Genomic DNA, 20,759 nt, shown 5'->3' with positions numbered 1-20,759 from the left:
AAATTCAACAAGATATCATTATGATAAATACTGAAACTTGCTGCATAGATTTGCTGCTTAGTATGCCTATCACAACTGTGACCAGAAAGATTACGTTTTTGAGACTACTTGAAAAATATCATTGGATAGTATATTTCATTCCAGATTTTATTGCAATTGGAAAAATGCTTCCAAAAAGGACTAATAACAAAGGACATGAAATATGCAGCAAACTCATGTTGTAACTTGAAATAAATCTAGAAAGAAGAATCTTGTGAGCCTAACTGGCTGTTATAAAATGATATTGAAATAGCATGACTTGATGTGTATTTGGTATTGATCTGATGATCCCAAAATCAGATTTGTCCTCTCCAGTTATGTTGAGATGTTACTTGCAGAGTAATAATCTAATTGCAGATATAGCAGACATATTAATTGCAGATGGCCTACTCCTCGATGGCTGATATAAATGGCAAAGTTGCCACTTGCATTGGATGTTTAAATCTGATAATTAGAGGGAACTCTCAGCTCACGGATTGGTGTAATAAAGGCGGAAGTATCTATTGGTAAGGGTGTAAATTGCTGCAATGGGAAATCGGATGTTACAGAATAATGGTTCTCTCTCTCCTCACAGCTTTCATCAACAACTCATGATTTCTTGGCTCCTGCTGGTTAGAAGATTATTGCCGAGACTAATAAGAGGAAGTTGGGTTCTAAGAAAAACGAATACCCTCTACTCCTATTTCGATTCCTTATAATATAATAAGGTGGCAGAGATAGTAAGAATTATGGCCGAGTGGGAAGAAGAATGAATCCACCTCCTTTTTGGGTTCACATAAAAGGAACGAGCCTTGACTTCTCGGCTTCCATCAGTTTCAATGAAAGAAATCCATTCGAATTCAAACATTAATTTGATTTGAAAAGAAGTGAAATAAAGAGGGGAAAGAATTAAGGAGTTGAAGAGTTATAAACTTTATTTTATTATTATAATACGTTCTTATGTACATTCACATGAATTTATTGATGAGGTGACATTATTAGATTATAGTATTATAATTTATTGGTGCCATTTCATTTTTATATGTGGTCGTATGTAAGTGTTTATTATAATGATAAGATACAAATTAATAAACAATCTCTAAAGGTATGTATTATATTTTAACTCAATTATTTTATGTTTCTCAATTTATTTATTTAAATAGCTCATGCGGGTCCCACAGATGGATCTTGTTTCAAGTCGCTAGGTTCTCAATCCATCTGCCCAGTGATGGTGATGCTCCTGTGCTTAATTCTTTTCTGACAATGCTTCCACCCCTTCGACGTATTTCTTGCAAGGAAGTTCTCTACAATTAAATTATATTACCATAATAAATTATTTAATCATAATTAATCATAACATTTAACCATCTTCTCAATTCGATGAATTTGTGACAAATGATCAACTAGCTTGTTATCTTCATTTTGAAATTATAACTACTAGCCATCTTACCATTTCGTAGGATTATAACCAAATTAACTGTCAACTGACTTCATGTAAACCTCAATAGCTACATTTTAAATTAGGTCAAAAATTGGGATGTAATAGGTTGGTCTTCTAGATTGAACATAATAAAAGAACAAAAGAGTCCAGGGTGCATCAATCCAATGGGAGTATCGGGGGTAGTGGTGTGGCTACATGGCCAGTCTCCAAGTGGGAGGTGGTTTAATGTGGAGCTTGATCAGTTCCCAAGTGGGTAATTGATGATTTGTGACGATTGATCTAGAAAATACTGTACACATTTAATAAGCCGTGGGATGTTTTTTTGTTGATGTGTCAAGTATTTTTGAGCTAACTCGTCAACCATTTCTCAAGGTTGACTCATCAAGTATCTTTAGGGATAACTTGTTAAGCCGAAATGAGTCATGTAATATTGTCTTAGGGTTAGGGTTTTCTAAAGTGAAAAAATAGCTTCAAGCAGTTGTATTGAGCCTGCAGGGGAGGTTGAAGATTGCAATAGGTTGAAGTTGTTGGATAATAATATTGGACTCACTGTAAGGTGGATGTAGCCCAAGGATTGGGTAAACCGTGTTAAATTGTTGTGGCTTTTGTTCGTGTATATGTGCTTTATTCTTTTGTGATATTGGTTTTGGATCAAGGTAAAAACAGGTTTTGAGGGGACTCGAAATCCCATACAAAGAATGAAAGATGAACGATAAAGAGTCCACCCGGTTTTATAAGGATTGAAATGCTACAGTAACAACATAAAAAGGTTTTACACTGAAACCTACAAGTAGTATTCTAACAAAACAAGTTGGAAAGTAAAAAACAACAAAAACAACCAGCATAGAGGTATAGAGCTAGAATCAAAAACCCAAACCAGCGACCGTGACCAGCAAAAGAAACCTAGGAAAATCCTATCATTGGAGCTTCTTCATAGCCTTAGTCAGATCTTTGGCGATATCAGCAATCCCTTGAAGGGGATCCTCAACAACGGAAATATGGGCAGCTTCAATGGCCCTTTTAGTACTCTACCTTGTCCTTCTGCTAAGCCCACTAGTCATTTTGGTATGCATAGGAGAGATAATCTCCTCATTGCTCTTCTTGCCCAAACTAACTGCTGCCGCACATAAGTTGGTAGTTATCATGTCCATCTGCTGTCCACTATCCTTGACCAATTGCCTAAGGCCAGCTTCATAGGCCATCACTTTCTTAGGAATATTCCCAGTGTTCCTTTCAAGCTCAATTATTTTGTTTCTTTCAATAACCAGGTTCTTCTAAAATTCTTCAACATTTTTCTTTAATGAAATGATTTCATTATAGAGCCATGTATCAACTTGCAAAGTCACATCCGCTTTCATTTTAGCTTTGTCAAGAAACAGAATCCTTCCACTAAAGTTCTTTGCCCCAGTCTCCTCGTTTATGCTCTTTAGCTCATGGTGACCAAAATCAATGTGGGTCTCTTCTGGAGTGGCCTCTTCCGGCTTTGAATCTGCGTCCCCGGCAAAATACTTTTCTTCCTTATCCATCATCTGCGTCGAATCAATAGTGTTTGGATTGTGTGTGTTAAGCATAGTTTTATCATCCTTCTTGGTTTCCATCCGGCAGCCCTCTTCCTCCACAACTTCATTTGTGGGCGTAATATTTGTCACCTCGATATCTTTATACTTTGAAATCAAAGAATTGTCTAAGTTCTTAATTTTAGGGTTCAAAGAACCCACATTACTCCTTGTCCCACCTAACTTAGCCACATAATCATCCTAATTGCCCAAGTACCCTTCCTTGTTAGAGCTAAAATCTCCACTCTGTTTGTCCTTCCTCTTCATTCTCATTCTTTGCTTTCGTGGTGCCCTTTTCCACTTCTGAGCTATCTTTTCAAACCTCGGGTTTGTTCTTGCTTTTCCTTTTGCCTTTAACCTTGTTTTTCTTTTTCTTTGCACTTCCCTTCTCATTGCCCTAGTTGCTATCAAACTTAGTGTCCATGTCCTTAATCTCCTCAATTTTAACATTGTGCATTTTGACTTTTTTAACACTAGATTTGTCTAGAATCTCCTTCCCAAAAGTCTCCTTTCTTTTACCAGTTGACGGAGAGAGCTTAATGGCATTGTCACTACGATATTCCTCAATAAGAAGGATTAGTCCTTCATGAAGGATAGGCCTAGAAATTTTTTTCCTAATATATTGATTATATTTGCATGTAACTATAATTTTCTATCTAACTTATCCTATCATGCACATCAAGATCAAAAGTATACACGTCTTCAAGAATGCATTTTATTTTCTTTTTGGACCTCTTTATAGCTTCTCTACATAGGTTGACCTAATAGGGATCATTTAATTTGCATTTGAAATCCACTTTTAGTTTTATATAAAAACTTTATATTATCTCCCCGACTTGGGCACTCACTTTTATGCAAATAATAATGCACTTTAATTGACAAATAAATTGAGGGTCACAAGCTACATTGTTAATGTCCACTGTTTGTGAAGCCATCTTCTTTGGTCTGCATACACATCTCCTCTGTTTAGATTGACTTCAATTGTCAAGGCCCAGTCTCCAAGAAACCTTTTCCCAAAATTGAGGGAAGCATTTCATCACATACTTTAGTTCATCCTTTGTTTCTATCTAATCCTTTGTAATCATATCATCGATCATCAATGTAGACAATGTGTTGCTATTGATGAAGAGTATAGTCCCCAACTTTCTCTACGAGTTGAGATGGTTTCCGATTCAATTTGATAAATGGCATGGTTCAATAGGAAGTTTGCCTCTTCGTTAATGTCTCTATACATGTGTTTTATGGTATAGTCCATATCATATATATCTTTTATAACCACGACACAAATTTCTGATTTCCATTTGGATGGGATCCTAGCCTATTGTAATAGCTTGTACAACGATTAATGGATTATTTGTAATGGGCACCCCTGGATGTCCCAAAAAACTAAACCAATTTGCTGAAAGGAATTTTGTCAAACAGTTTGCATGCAACCTCTTATTTCTCCGTTTAATGTTTTAAACCCCTTATAACTCTGGAAATCAAACATTTATTTGTTTTTTGTGTTTTGTGCATGGAATTGGTATCATATAACATAAACAAGAAAGAAACTACAATAATATGCAAAGTGGAAATGAACTGCTGCTAATAAAATGTTATTTTCAGAATTCATAAAACCAAATACATGGCAGATTTAACAACTCACTAATTACTTCAGCAGTATTGACATAATACTCCAGCCCATACTTTCGAACTTGCTGCTACAATACTTTGTCCTTCAATCAGTCCACTACCTTCGTAATACCATTCCCTCAAAGCGGCATAAGCGTCAGACAAGTAGTGAAGAAGATATGAGCAAAATACCAAATTTGCCTGTAGCCGGAAATGCAATTAAACTGCCTGATAATGAAGTCAATAACAAAGAATTCCAAAGGCCAAACCCCAAGGGAATGACGTCTAGAATGTTACAAGAGAGGATAGACGTCCTCAAATGCCAAGAACGGAGCTGCAACTCACACACCAATTTCTTCTCATATTCAATCTGCCTAATGAAGCCACAAATGCTTCCTTTTATTCTATTTCCAAGGGTCCGCTCAACTCATATGGACAATGTGGGATAAAAGATGTGTAATATATAAAACATATATTAAAATACCCCTTATGTCTCCCTTGGGTACACATCACCATAAAATAAATATTAAAGTAACACTTTAATATTTTACAATTAAATTAGACGTTACTTCAATAAAACTTCAGGCATTAAAATGTATTAGCAATCAGACTCCGAATAATGCGAGTGATAGCTCATCGGAAAGCTCTCACCGAGGAGTATCGAATCCAATCACCAAAATTGACCTGCATTGTGTCCTGCCGACTTACTAAAAATAGTAAGTATGCCTAAAATTGAGTAATCAACTTCGTTTTGGCCCAAACTGGAAATGACTAGGCCAAAACACTCCAAGATCCCATTAAACCCTTCGTTAGCCCTCGGGACCATGTAGAACAAGGCTAACGCACACACACTTGGTCAACTGCTAAAATGGGGACATTACAGTCCGCCCCCTTGAAATTACTTGTCCTCAAGCAATCTCAGTCTAGCCTGCTGAATAACCTGCTCACTCTCCCATGTAGAATCTTCCTCCGGCAGGTCTTTCCATCTGACCAAATACTCCTTCACTATCCTGTTTCTAAGCTTCCTCTCTCTGGTGTCCAGAATAGCCTCGGGTACTAACACAAGCTTCCCCTCCTCATCCAAAGGGGGTAAATTTGCAGAAGGCACTACACTCTGACCAATGGCTTTCTTAAGCCTAGACACATGAAACACATTGTGCACTCGATTGCCCTCTGGAAGCTCAAGCTCATAGGCGACTTTGCCCACTTTGCGAATCACCCTGTAGGGACCATAAAATCTAGGTTTCAACTTTTCAGGTCCGCTCTTCTTGAGCGATGACTGTCTATATGGTTGTAGCCTCAAGTAAACCATATCCCCTACCTCGAAGCTACGCTCTATTCGGTGCTGATCAGCATACAATTTCTGTTGATTCTGGGCCTGTTGTATATTCTCTTTGAGCACTTTCAGGATGTCCTGACTATCCTGCAATAAGTTTTTGGCTTTGGGCACTCTATTGTCCCCCAAAACTAAATCCATGAAGCTAGGTGCTTCATAACCATAGAGTGCCATAAAAGGAGTCATCTTGATGGACCTATGATAAGTGGTGTTATAACAATACTCTCCCATATGCAACCATCTGATCCAAGCCTTTTGTTGTGTAGTTACATAGTTCCCCAAATATCCTTCCGCCCATTTATTCACAATCTATGTTTGCCCATCTGTTTGCGGATGATAACTAGTGCTAGGTGTAAGATCTGTACCACACAACCTAAACAACTCTTGCCAAAAAACACTCAAACTTACTATCCCGGTCGTTGATAATGAATCTGGGCAGCCCATGTAAGCTGAATATCTCTCTAAAGAAAAGATCTGCCACCTGTGCTGCTGTGTAAGTGGACGGAATAGCAAAGAAGTGAGCAAACTTCGTCAAGCGGTCCACCACCACATAGATGCAATCCCTTCCCTGCACTCGTGGTAAACCAGTGATGAAGTCCATCGAAATACTTTCCCATTTCCTATCAGCAATGGGCAAGGGCTGTAATAAACTTGTAGGAAATGTGTGCTCTCCCTTATTCTGTTGACAAACCACACTCCCTGACATACCTCTGAACATCATCCTTGAGCCCTTTCCATGAAAACCGCTCTCGGATCTACCTGTAGGTCTTGAAGACCCCTAGATGTCCAGCTGTGGGTGCATCATGAAATGCCTTCAGTATCGCCTCTCTCAAATGTGATGATGGAATCAAATAAACCCTGTCCTGAACTCTGATCAATCCATCTATCACCTCATAGCGATCATCCTGTATGGTACCTGAAATCAATCCAGAAGCCCAAGCATCTTCGACATACTCTGCTATAATCCGATCTCTCCAATCTCCTGAAATCTCTGCCAGAGCACATAAGTGAGGTCTCCGAGATAAGGCATCAGCCACCACATTTTTCTTACCTTTGACAAACTCTATGTCAAAGTCATAAGCCTGCAATTTAGTCACCCATTTTTGTTGCCGGTCATTAAGATCACGCTGGCTCATGAAGTATTTAATACTGTTGTGATTAGTCTTGATCACAAAACGTCCACCTACCAAATATGATCGAAATTTGGCCAATGCATGCATTATGGCCAACATCTCCCGGTCATAGATAGAATAACTTTTCTCAACTCCTCGGAGCTTCCTACTCTCGAATGCAATGGGATGCTTCTCCTGCATCAATACTGCTCCAATCCCATCACCTGATGCATCACAATGAAGCTCAAAAGGCTTCGTGAAATCCGGTAGAGCTAGAACTGGACATGAAGACATTACCTGCTTGAAATGCTCAAAACACCTCTGTGCTGCCCCTGTCCACATGAAGGCTCCTTTCCTGGTAAGATCTGTCAAGGGTGTAGCAATCTGTGAGAATCCCTTAACAAACCTCCTATAAAAACCACATAAACCAAAGAATCCCTTAAGCTGTGTAAGGTTTGTGGGAGTAGGCCACTCTACAATAGCTCTAATCTTTTCGGGATCAACCCGAACGCCATCTGCACTAATGATATGCCCAAGGTAAAGGAGCTCAGTCATGCCAAACTCACATTTAGATTCCTTGGCATACAATGACTCTCTCTCCAAAATAGGTAACACCTCCTCTAGATGATGTAAGTGCTCCTCCCAGGTCTTACTGAAGACCAAGATGTCATCAAAGAAGATCAAGACAAATCTCCTCAACTGCTTCCTGAATACCTGGTTCATACAACTTTGAAATGTAGCAGGTGCATTGGTTAGACCAAATGGCATAACCATGAACTCAAAGTGGCCATAGTGACATCGAAAGGTTGTTTTCTCAATGTCCTTTGCTCTCATCCTGATCTGATGGTATCCAGATCGCAAATCAATTTTGGTGAAGAAGCACACCCCATGCAACTCATCAATCAACTCATCAATCCTAGGAATGGGATACCTGTTTTTAATTGTTTTCTTATTCAGTGCCTTGTAATCGATGCACATGCGCATCGTCCCATCCTTCTTCTTTACCAATACTACTGCTGAAGCAAAGGGGCTCTTACTGGGCCTGATATGCCCCATCTCCAACAAATCCTTAATCGTCTTCTCTATCTCATCCTTGTGTTTCTTAGGATGACGATAGGGAGTAATCATAACTGGTTTGGCTCCCTCCTCGAGCTCAATAACATGTTCCACCCCTCTGTTAGGAGGAACCCCATGAGGAATATCGCTAAATACTTTAGCGTGTCTATCAAGTATCTTCTGGATATCTGGTGGATGACTCTTTTCTTGTGGCTCTGGTGAAGTTGGCATAATGTAGCATTCTGCCGCCCACTCTATGTCATCATGACGAAAGTCTCTGCATTCTCCTCAAGGACACTACTCTGCAACCTCCATTTGAAAGTCCTCTAAGTACCACAGTTCTGCCCTCATGCTGGAATCTCATCTCCAATTTCGCTAGATTGAGTGTGAACTCAACTAGTGAAGACATCCATGTCATGCCGAGGATGACATCATAATCTCCCATGTCCACAACATAGAACTCATCCTCCAACTCGTAGCCATCTCCAAACCTGATGCGAAGATTAGATATCTTCCGAGTGGATAATAACTTATCACCGTTAGCCACCATGACTCTAAACCCATCATGCTCCTCTGTCTGTAACCCTCTCCTGGCTACCAACTGTGCATCTATGAAGTTATGTGTAGCCCCAGTGTCAATAAGAGATATCACTTTCTGCCCCTAGATAGTACCCCTGACCTTAAATGTGATTGCCTTTTGGGCCCCTGTCAAGCGTGCCAACGATCTATCATCCTTAGGAATGTTGCTCTCCTCTATAGTGTTACCCTCATCTGAATCGGAGTGCTGATCCTCCCCTTCTGACTCTGACTCTTCTGCTGAAAAATACTCCATTTGATTTGCCTTAGCCTTGAGAGAACATTTATGAGATAAGTCCCAAGGCTCTCTACAATGGAAGCACAGCTTCTTCTTTCGAAGTTCATTCAAGGTTTCATTGTCTAGTCCTTTTGATCCTTCTTTGGGTTTGCTATACTCTTTCTGAAACGGTTTTTTGTCTTTGTCCTTGCGGTAGGAAGAATCTGTTGAATGGTTTTTTCCTTTGTATACCGAAGGGGCTAAATCTCTTGCCTTTTTAGTTGCTTCAGCTAAAGTGAGTGGATCATGTCCCTTCACCCAACCTCGTAATGGATCAGCAAGACCATCACAAAATAACACCACCAATCTCCTAGGAGAGATATCAGTAACAAGTACAGACAAGCGCTAAAACTCGGCAATGTAAGCATCCACAGAACCTGACTGTTTTAACTGTGCTAGCTCCTTGAAATGTAACTCGGGATCTTTAGTGTCAAATCTCCCAATCAATGTTTCGGTGAATTCCTCATAGGATGTAATCTGATTATGCCCCAAAGTCACCATGCCATGATGCCACCATTCATGTGCAACGCCATCCAAGTGCATAGCCGCATACTTGATAGCCTCCTCCTCAGGCATAGGATTTAGCTGCAAGTATGTATCTACCTTCTGCACCGAAGCTCGTGCAGTCATCTTCCCTGAAGCATCATAATAAGGTAAAGAAAGTTTTCCAACTTTCTTCCTCAGCTCAAAGTTTTGATTCCTCCCTCTTGCTTTAGGCATGTGTCTCATCCTCAAGTCCATATAATCTCTAAGAGAAATATCCGCGTGAATTTCCGGTCCACTAGCCTCCCAGTCCCTCCTGAACTGATCCTGTAACTCGGTAATCTGCGGTTCGTTTACTAGTTGAACCGGATCTGTGGGTGGGAAAGTGGGTAGAAGAGGTCTCGAGCTCGCAGTCCGCGCTGGGCGTGCAACGTGTCTAAAGTTATCAGCCTCATTCCCATTGTTGCCGTGTCCATTATTACCATTAATGTTATTCTCAGGACCATTGTTGTTGCCTTGGCCTCCATGGTTATTGTTTCCCTCGTTGTTATTGTTTCTGTTGTTGGCATTACCTGGATTAGTATTGACACCCATCTGTCTAGCCATGAGCTGCAACATCATGTCCATTCGCCTATTTTGCTCCTGCTGCATACGCTGCCCCTGCTCTAATGTATCCAGTAACTGTTTGAATAGTACCTCCCCCTGATTTGGACCAGCATTTTCGCCTCCGCCTAATCCTGTATTCCTGTCATCTCGATCACCCATATTATTGTCCTGATCAAAGAATATCTCCTCTGTGTCTGTATGGTTGGATTCAATGTCCACCTGCACGGATGTACTAGACTGTTTTCTTTGCAAGTCTGAAATCCTATTTTGTCTTGCTCTGGTATTGCGGAAATTATAAGACCCCTGTCGCATGCTCAAACATAAATGCTTAGCCTGTGTTTTTTATTTATTTCTGATTTTAGTGTTTTGACATTTCGTCAAACACTTTTTTCCTCTATCCGACTGTTCCAAATTCCCTATAAGACCTACACAGGATGGCAGGACTTATAGCTCTGATACCACTGTAATGGACACCCAGGAATGTCCAAAAGCTGAACCAAGGCTGAAATTATATTGATGCTGAGAATGTTGTAATCAATTATAAAGAGATGTATTCCAAAGGCCAAACCCTAAGGGAATGACGTCTAGAATGTTACAACAGAGAATGAACGTCCTCTATTGTCAAAAAAGAATGTGATTCACACATCCAAGCTCTTATCAAATGCAAGTCATAATCATGCGATACAATAATCCCATTATTGTTGCATCGCCATCCTCTGACAAAGCTTCATATGTGGACTCCTGACTATCACCAATAGCATAGCCCGGTGGTGTCTCGATCCCATCTAAAGAATCAACTACCTTCTGCTTTGGAGCAACATACAAATCGTCAATGTTGATGCCCATCTTTCTAGCCATAAGTTGCAACATCATATCCGTTTGCCTATTCTGCTCCTGTTGCATACGACGCCCCTTCTCTAATGTACCCAGTAATCTAAATATTACATTTTCTTGATCTGGACTGATATACATTTTGTCAAACACTTTTCCCTTTATCTGGCTATCTATATGATCTCCACAGGATGGCAGGATTTATAGCTCTGATACCACTGTAATGGGCACCCTTGGATGTCCCAAAAAACTAAACCAATTTGCTGAAAGGAATTTTGTCAAACAGTTTGCATGCAACCTCTTATTTCTCCGTTTAATGTTTTAAACCCCTTATAACTTTGGAAATCAAACGTTTATTTGTTTGGTGTGTTTTGTGCATAGAATTGGTATCATATAACATAAACAAGAAAGAAACTACAATAATATGCAAAGTGGAAATGAACTGCTGCTAATAAAATGTTATTTTCAAAATTCATAAAACCAAATACATGGCAGATTTAACAACTCACTAATTACTTCAGCAGTATTGACATAATACTCCAGCCCATGCTTTTGAACTTGTTGCTACAATACTTTGTCCTTCAATCATTCCACTACCTTCGTAATACCATTCCCTCAAAGCGGCATAAGCGTCGGACAAGTAGTGAAGAAGATATGAGCAAAATACCAAATTTGCGTGTAGCCGGAAATGCAACTAAACTGCCTGATAATGAAGTCAATAACAAAGAATTCCAAAGGCCAAACCCCAAGGGAATGACGTTTAGAATGTTACAAGAGAGGATAGACGTCCTCAAATGCCAAGAACGGAGCTGCAACTCACACACCAATTTCTTCTCATATTCAACCTGCCTAATGAAGCCACAAATGCTTCTTTTTATTCTATTTCCAAGGGTCCGCTCAACTCATATGGGCAATGTGGGATAAAAGATGTGTAATATATAAAACATATATTAAAATACCCCTTATGTCTCCCTTGGGTACACATCACCATAAAATAAATATTAAAGTAACACTTTAATATTTTACAATTAAATTAGACGTTACTTTAATAAAACTTCAGGCATTAAAATGTATTAGCAATCGGACTCCGAATAATGCGAGTGCTAGCTCATCGGAAAGCTCTCACCGAGGAGTATCGAATCCAATCACCAAAATTGACCTGCACTGTGTCCTGCCGACTTACTAAAACTAGTAAGTATGCCTAAAACTGAGTAATCAACTTCGTTTTGGCCCAAACTGGAAATGACTAGGCCAAAACACTCCAGGATCCTATTAAACCCTTCGTTAGCCCTCGGGACCATGTAGAACAAGGCTAACGCACACACACTTGGTCAACTGCTAAAATGGGGACATTACATTATTTTAGATATCTATCGAAAGGGGCTATTTTTCTTTGCATACTTTGAGGCCACTAAGCAAGGCTACATATCCATCCATCCATCCATCCATCCATCCATCCATCTATATATATATATATATATAGTGCAGATTTTATTAAGGAAAATAACAGAAAAGATTTCCATTGTTGTTTCTTAAGATTGCCAAACATAATTTAATGTTAAGGCAAAATTCTAAACCACACACAAAAGAAAAGGCAACCAAGGCAACTTTCCCCTACTAGACTTGATGACTACTAAAATAGTTATAGATTTTGCTCAAATGGCATTCTCAACCTTCACTATGTGTTTACATACCCCTACATTAATAATACTCTTCCCCTGCTCACGAGATAGATCTTTCGTTGCATCTGCAAACAAGGAAGGATTAGATTCGATCATTATTATATCAATAATATAGTAATGAAATTAAAATATACACTAATCATTCATAATGAGATCCATCATAATTCTTTACCAAAATTCTACATATGTAGATTAATTCATCATAATCACAATTTATAAAATCAAATAATTCATAGTCCCATTACAATCTAACTTCACAGGAAATAGCTATTTTAGTTATTTTGAATAGGTAGTCCCTTGATGAATGTCATTGTAGTGTCCTTTGGGGCAATGTTTTTGAAAGTCGTGGATTGGGCAATTTATTGGTAATATTATGATCTCTGTCATTCAGGCAGCGGGACCTAGATCCATTGTTTACTCATAATGGACAACACAAAGAATTGTAGAGTTGTTGGTTTGTTGGCTGAAGATTGACATCAACATAACCTTTGGAAAGTGCATCCTGAAATGAGAGTCTAGAGATTGCTATGTAGCTATATGTATAAATGCAAATGGGTTGGCTTTCATTGTTGTTTGCTCCTCAAATTGGAAAAAAATGTTCAAAAGTGTTAATGAAACTCCAAGAGGGCATAAAGGCCTAGGTTATGGGAAGGTTCGTGGCATCTTGGTGGAAAGTGAGGTAAAGGGTTGAAGATGGATTGAAGCCCATAATGGATTCATGGATTGAGATGGGTATATCAATTGTTTTAGATGGGCAGAAAGACTCAAAATAATGTCCCTTCATGAATGCCATTGTGGTGCCCTTTGGGACAATGTTTTTGAAAGTCAAGGATTGCTTATTGCTAATATTATGATCTCCGTCATTGAGGTAGCGGGACCTAGATCCATTGTTTACTCATAATGGACAACACAAAGAATTGTAGAGCTGTTGGCTGAAGATCAACATCAACATAACTTTTGTACACCTTGTGCAATCCACTTAATCTCATGCTACAAAAGTTTGGGAATAAAATTAAGTGGATCAGAGAGGTGTATGCAAACATTGAGGAAATCTACATGTTCATCACCAACCACGATATGTCTCAAGGAATTTTTAGATCCTTTTCGAGTTTGGAGCTATTAAAGGATGCTGAAGAGTAGTTTAAGTTCTAGTTGAAAATTTAGTGATTTACATTTTGTGAATTTAATAATTTGATTGTGTCATGTGTTTCATTTTTTAAAGTCAGTATTTTGTTTTTTTATCATTTTGGCTTTAATTTGTATCATAGGTTGTAGGGACTTGTTTTGCATCCAACACAATCATCTTGAGACAACTTGTGAAAGTTAAAATGACACTTTATGATATGGCGATTATCCAAAATTGCTCTATATGGAAGTAATGTAGCATGGAGAGGGCAACACAAATCAAGAAAACAATATTATATGGCTCATGGTGGGATCATGTGTGATATGTCCTTAATTTCACTGAGCCCATTATGAGCATGATTTGCTATACTTTGTAATTTTCCCCGATTTAGCAGGTTTTTGTAGTTTGGTTTTGTCAGCTCATCATCGCGGCCCTTGTGAGCTGACGTTTGGATTTGGGGGTCTTTGTCGAGAAATTGGTATTTTTGGACTTACTATTTTTAGTAAGTCACTTTTGGCTAGTTACTATTTTTTGTTGAGCAGTTCAGGCTGGGTGATCATCTAGCATTTGCATATTTAATCTCTCAACAGATTTTGATGGTCATTTATTTGGAAGTATGTTGTTTATAATGAATATTTAATGTAAACTTAATTATTATTGTGCTTTATATTATAAAGTGTCAAGACTTTATATTATAAAAGTTGCTTTTAAGTGAAAGGTGTGTGGGTGTAGCTAAATGGCTCAAATTGTATTATAAATATGACTTTTTGGGAGAATGAGAGATATCATGATTATTATATTGAATCTATTGTGAATCTGGCTTTGGGTTTTGAGTAGTTTCTTGAGGAATTCTGAGAATTTTCCTGAAGGTTAGCTGCAATTCGTTGCTGAGGTATAACGATTTGCATATTCTCCTACTGTTTACACTGTGGCTTGGAGATTGGGTTTGATCATTGTCTGAATTGAGAAAGGGATTGAATTGTTTCTTTACATTGGTGTGGTTCAATCTATGAATTCAAGATAGTGGCATCTGAGGTTGCTGGTTGACATCTGTATGCAGCGTTTTGGCTCAGCATATGTTTTTTCGTAAGTTTCGAATTAAAAACAACCCATTACAGAGCTGGGCGGCATACATAATAGGGCCTGCATTTTCTGCCAGCCATGTCGGGACCCAGTCATCACTCACGTGTGCAGTCCCAGCATATCGTTCAGCAAAAGGAAAGACTTGTGGCTTGATTGGTGTGAAACGGCTTCCAGTATAGACCAGCTGCGATTTTCTATCAGGGCTTTGGCATTAACGTGGAGCAAGGAAAAACTAAATCACAGCCCACAAGATAGTTTCCAGCATATTCAAACTTGCTGATTTGGGTCTATGCCAAGAGATTTGTTATTCAATACAACATTGCAAAGGAACCGGGTTCATTTAACTTTGCTCATTTTGGATTGTGCAAGCAATTAAATAAAATCAGTAATATTTAAGTTATTTTCTCATGGTTTAGTTAAATGTTGGTCATTCCTTTTAACAAGTTCTTTAGATCCAAAATTCAAAAAGTAAAAATATAGTTCCCATAACAGTATTGCAGTCAGAGGACAGTTTGTGTCTTTACATACTTACATGGATATGCCTTGTATTGGAGTGGTGTATAATGGCATCAACCAAATGCTTGAGAAGATGAAGTGTATTGACAATAAAAAGGAGTAAGACCTCGAGGAGACTTTCTTCAAACAATTGCTGACGAAATATGGAATAAAATGACCACTCTATTGCGTCTTCTTGCCTATGCGTTGACTGTAAGGCTCGTTTGTTTGCTAGAATTGAACTGGAATTGATAGGAACAAATTCTAAAAGGTTTTAATCCTCCGTTTAGATGCATCAAATTGGAATCGCAATATGAGTTTTGAATTTCCATTTTTGGTCCAAAATGAGGATTTGTTAATTCCTCCTCAAGAGGTGGAATTAAAATTAGAATTAGAACTGCCAACTGGAATTGGAATTAGATCGAATATGAATTTTCATTTTTCCCACTCAACAAAACCCAATTCTGAATTAACAAATCTAGCATCTCACAAATTCTGGATAGACAAATGCAGCATTTGCTAATGCCAACAGCCAAACAGGTCCTTACTATAGCAAACAATATCTTGATATGCTAGAAAGGCTTGCATCATGTAGAGATTTAACAGTGTTTGAAGGGTAGAAGGTGACATCTCTTATACTCTTCCTTGAAAATTACTTGCGAGATTTGATTACAAATGAGTTGATATTGTTAATGCAAATGGTCTGTGTGTCGACACTCTTCATAGTTTTAAGAAGGATGCTCATAGTTGGTCGTACCTCCATGGCCAATGCTTCCAAAGCCTGCAGACCCTCGCAGTGTTTTTCTTTATGACAAGTTAGTTTAACAATTAATATTTTCACAAATATTTATCTTATCTCAAGTAAGATTTATTTATAATTTATATTGCTTTTATTGGTTTCCAGTAATTTTACAACTCTAATTGTTTGCTTTGTCTTGTCTTCATGGGTTGTTAGTTGGATCTACTTTAGAAAGCAATTGGAGCAAATATTCTTTTGTTCACTTAGTGAAGCCCAATAGATTGGAATAAAAAGAGCAGGGAGTTTAGTACATGTGCACTCCAACTTCCATCTCCTTTGACACAAGCAAAATGAATACAAAGAAGGGGAATTGAAGATGTGGGATATAAAGCCAGAGCTTATGGACTTGGATGCTCCCATCTTTCAGGTTGCTGCATATGATGATCTGGAAGGTAGAACACTATTGGGGCAAGTAGAAGTGGCAAGTAATGACAATGATATTATCGATGGGGAAGAAGATGATGATGTTGATGATTTAGATAAATACATTTGATGACTGGAACTTAAATTTTATAACTGAAGTTACAATTGTTGAAAACTTGAAACAATGATACTTGATCTCTATGTTATCATTTTGATATTTTGATATTCAACTTGAAGTATATGATGCTATGATTACATGTTTATGGTGTTTTTGTTGTTCATTTGATACTATGAGATTTTAATCTTAATTCATGCTTTTAGGCTATATATATACTTTTTACATTATTTTTGTACTAACAAATCCAAATGAACCCAAACCCCATTCTGTTCTTGCAAACTGGGTTGTTGAACCTGAATCTTAACCGAAGCTAAACCAGCAACTTAGCTTCAAAGTAGAACATAATTGAACTTTAAAGAGATTGGTACCACCATTTGAAAATTTGGTTTTTCATCATCAGCCAATCTTTTAGACATTATCATGGAAACTTTTCTTTCCCAAGCTGCACTCTTCTCTTCAATTAATTTGAAATGATTATGATGGACCTATCACAACCTTATCCAACTTGTTTCATCTTAAAAGCCTCACAATGAAGGCATTTAAGTTATGCTCAAGCAACTTTGGCATTGACCATTGGTAGCCAATATGGAGAACTTGCCTTGTTGAAAGGTGAGCCAGAATATAAACCAAAGCTGATATGTCAGCCTAGATTGGAATTGTAAGTAGTTGCGGCAGAAGCAACATTGGTGGAAATAGTAGTGAACTCCACTAGTCTCAATATGGACACATCAGGACTCTTAGGAGAAAATGTCACTTTAAAATGAAAGAGCTAATATTGAATGAGACGACAAATAAAATACTTAGGACATATAAATGTGGGTTTGTAAGTGGTGAAAATAGTTTCCCAGTGAATTCCTATGGTGAAAGTTGGTGACAAAAGCCATTCTGCTTTATCATCAGAAGAGAACCCTCCAAAATGAAATCTGCTCATTTGCACTAATAAAATTCGATAAGAGATTGTCAAACTGTGTTGAGAAACCTTTTCTGTTACCTTTGGGTGCTTGTTTTCTCTAACAGTTGTCTCAGTGGAAAAAAGTGAATGTTTTATGTGTGTTTCTTGTACTCTAATGATGGTTGAGGCTCATGTCTTACTGATGAAACTTGTGGAGTCTTTTCTAATCTAACGTATTGTGCTTAGGTCAGCAAGTCTTTTGAATGGTAAGTCATGCCTCTCAGCTTTCTTGGACTTTGATTTGTGTGCTTTAAGAGGCTGAGAAAAGGTCAGTTCTTGGTTGCATATTAAAGTTTCCTTTCCAACCAATTCCCATTCCTAGAAGACGATGGTAATCTATATCTATGGAGTTTATCAGTATGCTGCCTCCCTTGAAAGCACAATGATTTCTGTCTTATAGTATGCATATGGAGTTTATCATCAGAAGAGAACCCTCCAAAATGAAATCTGCTCATTCGCACAAATAAAATTTGATAAGAAATTGTCAAACCATGTTGAGAAACCTTTGGGTGCTTGTTTTCTCTAACAGTTGTCTCAGCAGAAAAAAGTGAATGTTTTATGTGTGTTTCTTGTACTCTAATGATGGTTGAGGCTCATGTCTTACTGATGAAACTTGTGGAGTCTTGTATAATCTAATGTATCATGCTTTGCTCAGCTAGTCTTATGAATGGTAAGTCATGCCTCTCAGCTTTCTTGGACTTTGATTTGTGTGCTTTTAGAGGCTGAGAAAAGATTAGTTCTTGGTTGCATATTAAAGTTTCCTTTCCAACCAATTCCATTCCTAGAAGACAATGGTAATCTGTATCTATGGAGTTTATCATTATGCTGCCTCCCTTGAAAGCACAATGATTTTTGTCTCAGCAGAAAAAAGTGAATGTTTTATGTGTGTTTCCTGTACTCTGATGGTTGAGGCTCATTTCTTACTGATGAAACTTGTGGAGTCTTCTCTAATCTAACGTATTGTGCTTAGCTCAGCAAGTCTCATGGATGGTAAGTCATGCCTCTCAGCTTTCTTGGACTTTGATTTGTGTGCTTTAAGAGGCTGAGAAAAGGTCAGTTCTTGGTTGCATATTAAAGTTTCCTTTCCAACCAATTCCCATTCCTAGAAGACGATGGTAATCTATATCAATGGAGTTTAACAGTATGCTGCCTCCCTTGAAAGCACAATGATTTCTGTCTTATAGTATGCATATTTTCCACAATTGTTGTCTGTGTGCCTTTGTTGTCTTAGTGATAAACACTTACTGCTCATGTAATTTTAATTTTACAACTACAAAATTTAACTAGAAAAAGACTTGACAGCATCATTATAATTTATAAACATAGAAGATGTCCATAATCTGAATCATGTACAAATATAAAGCAATTTCAAACTATGCATGTCTTCATTGCTATTAACCAATATAGAGGATTTTTGTGTTTCTGTTAGGTCTGAATATGATTGCTCTGGTATATCAAGAGATTATCTGATCTTTAAACATCTTAAATATAGGTTATATCAATAGGATTTGTCAGCGGTGGAAAGGGACTAAATGTGATTCCAAGCCATGTGAAGTTGGGAGGTACGATACGTAGTCTTACAAATGAAGGACTTTCTAATCTCAAGAAAAGAGTTAAAGATGTAAGTTCTCTACGTGCAAATACAGTTCCACAAATACCTGTCATATTGTCCAACTCTTAGAATTTCAGGATTTGAGCTGTCTGTAATTTTTCTCAAAGAGACAATGTGGATGTAGCAAGCTATCCTCAAAGATGGAATGATCTATTATTTTTTGAATGTCCCAGGTAATCGAAAAGCAGGTAGCTTTATATGGATGTACAACATCTGTAGATTTTAGGGAAGATGAAGATCCACAGTGTCCTCCAACATACAATGATGAAAGTCTATACAATCATGTTGAAAACGTTGGAGCAGGGCTATTTGGTCAAATTAATGTAAAGCAGGGGGAGCAGGTAATGGGATCAGAAGACTTTGCTTTCTATTCACAAACCATACCTGGCATAATGATTTGGGTTGGCGTACAAAATGAAAAGATTGGTTCCTGTCCTTCACTTCATTCTCCATATTTTTTCTTGGATGAGGGAGTACTTTCTGTGGGAACCGCTTTACATACTGCCCTCGCTGAAACATATTTGAGTGATCAGAGCTTGAAGGAAATCTCTAAAGCATAGTGAGATCTGGAATCAAGAAGCAGTTGTACCTACTTGTTCAGATCTTTTGTGAGAGGTTAAGGTAAACAGATCAGGAACATTCTGCAATAAAGTAAAATGAGATAACTTTTTGTGCTCTTGTGAAATATTCGGCATGTTTTTCTAGTTTTATATGAATCTTATTGTAAATAAATTAGCTTAATAATTTCATTTGTGAACAGTTATCAAAATATTGAGCAGATTAACTGAAAATAATTTATACTGACCAAAACTACTTGTATCCTTTCTTCTGGTTTCTTTTCTCATATAATACTTGTCCTTGATTTGCAGAGTTATGGAAATATTCATAATATTAAAATAAATAGTAATAGGCTGCGCATAATCTTATTCCTGATATTTTTCATCTATGTGTGTATTTTCTAAGCCTACTAGTGTGGCCAGGCAGCTACTTATATAAGGTTATTTTTAAACAACAGATCTTTGGCAAAATCTATATATAGATGAATTCCCACTTAAGTATTTTGTAGTTCATATGTGCAAGATTAAATACTTCACTGCAAAATCTAATAGACTTAGTACCATTATCTATGTTGCATGGTGTTCCATTTTTATTGTGTTCTTCTCAACTCAATCTGAGTGCACAATATTTCATTTTTAGTTGTGTTTGCAACTGTTTTACAGAGAATATTGGCATTTGGATTAATGAAAGAACTTACAACTTAAAGATGGCAATGAGTAGGTGCAGAAGTGTTTTCTCTGATGATGACAATTTCTCTAGCAATGGCGACGAAGAAGGAGATGCACGCTCAAACAAAGGGGAGGAGAAGGCAATGCATCGAACTAATTCTTTGGTGGGATCTCGAGGATAAGGATGGAAGATTGTGGGTTTTATGGATAGAGGTGCAACATCTTATGCAAGAGTGTTGGGAGGCCATTTGGTTTTGGTGGAAGTTTAGCTTTAGGGCTATGTAGTGGTTTTCCTCTCCTCTAGTACTCATTTTCCTTTCTCACCCATCTTGGTGTTCTTGACCTTTGTAAAGTGTTTTCCAATGTAATTGCCAAATCTTTCCAAGGTGGTATAATGATT

The 20,759-nt window shown here is 37.9% G+C and overlaps 1 protein-coding gene across 1 annotated transcript in view; it reads left to right on the top strand.

Moving 5' to 3' along the window:
- Positions 1–19,955, top strand: part of LOC149541705 (IAA-amino acid hydrolase ILR1-like 5) — a 138,663-nt gene extending 118,708 nt beyond the window's left edge. The window contains exons 4-5 of the mRNA XM_089796827.1: positions 19,014–19,142; positions 19,307–19,955. Coding sequence (XP_089652953.1) covers positions 19,014–19,142; positions 19,307–19,693 — 516 coding nt within the window. The 3' untranslated portion in view covers positions 19,694–19,955. The remainder of the gene's footprint in view (positions 1–19,013; positions 19,143–19,306) is intronic.
- Positions 19,956–20,759: the final 804 nt, after the last annotated feature.

Source organism: Cupressus sempervirens, chromosome 8 (genome assembly GCF_028749045.1).
Source record: "Cupressus sempervirens isolate cs-2001-9-10 chromosome 8, ASM2874904v1, whole genome shotgun sequence".
Classification (NCBI taxonomy): Eukaryota; Viridiplantae; Streptophyta; class Pinopsida; order Cupressales; family Cupressaceae; genus Cupressus; species Cupressus sempervirens.
Note: the sequence above shows the minus strand (reverse complement) of the source record. Positions and strands in the feature narration are given on the sequence as shown.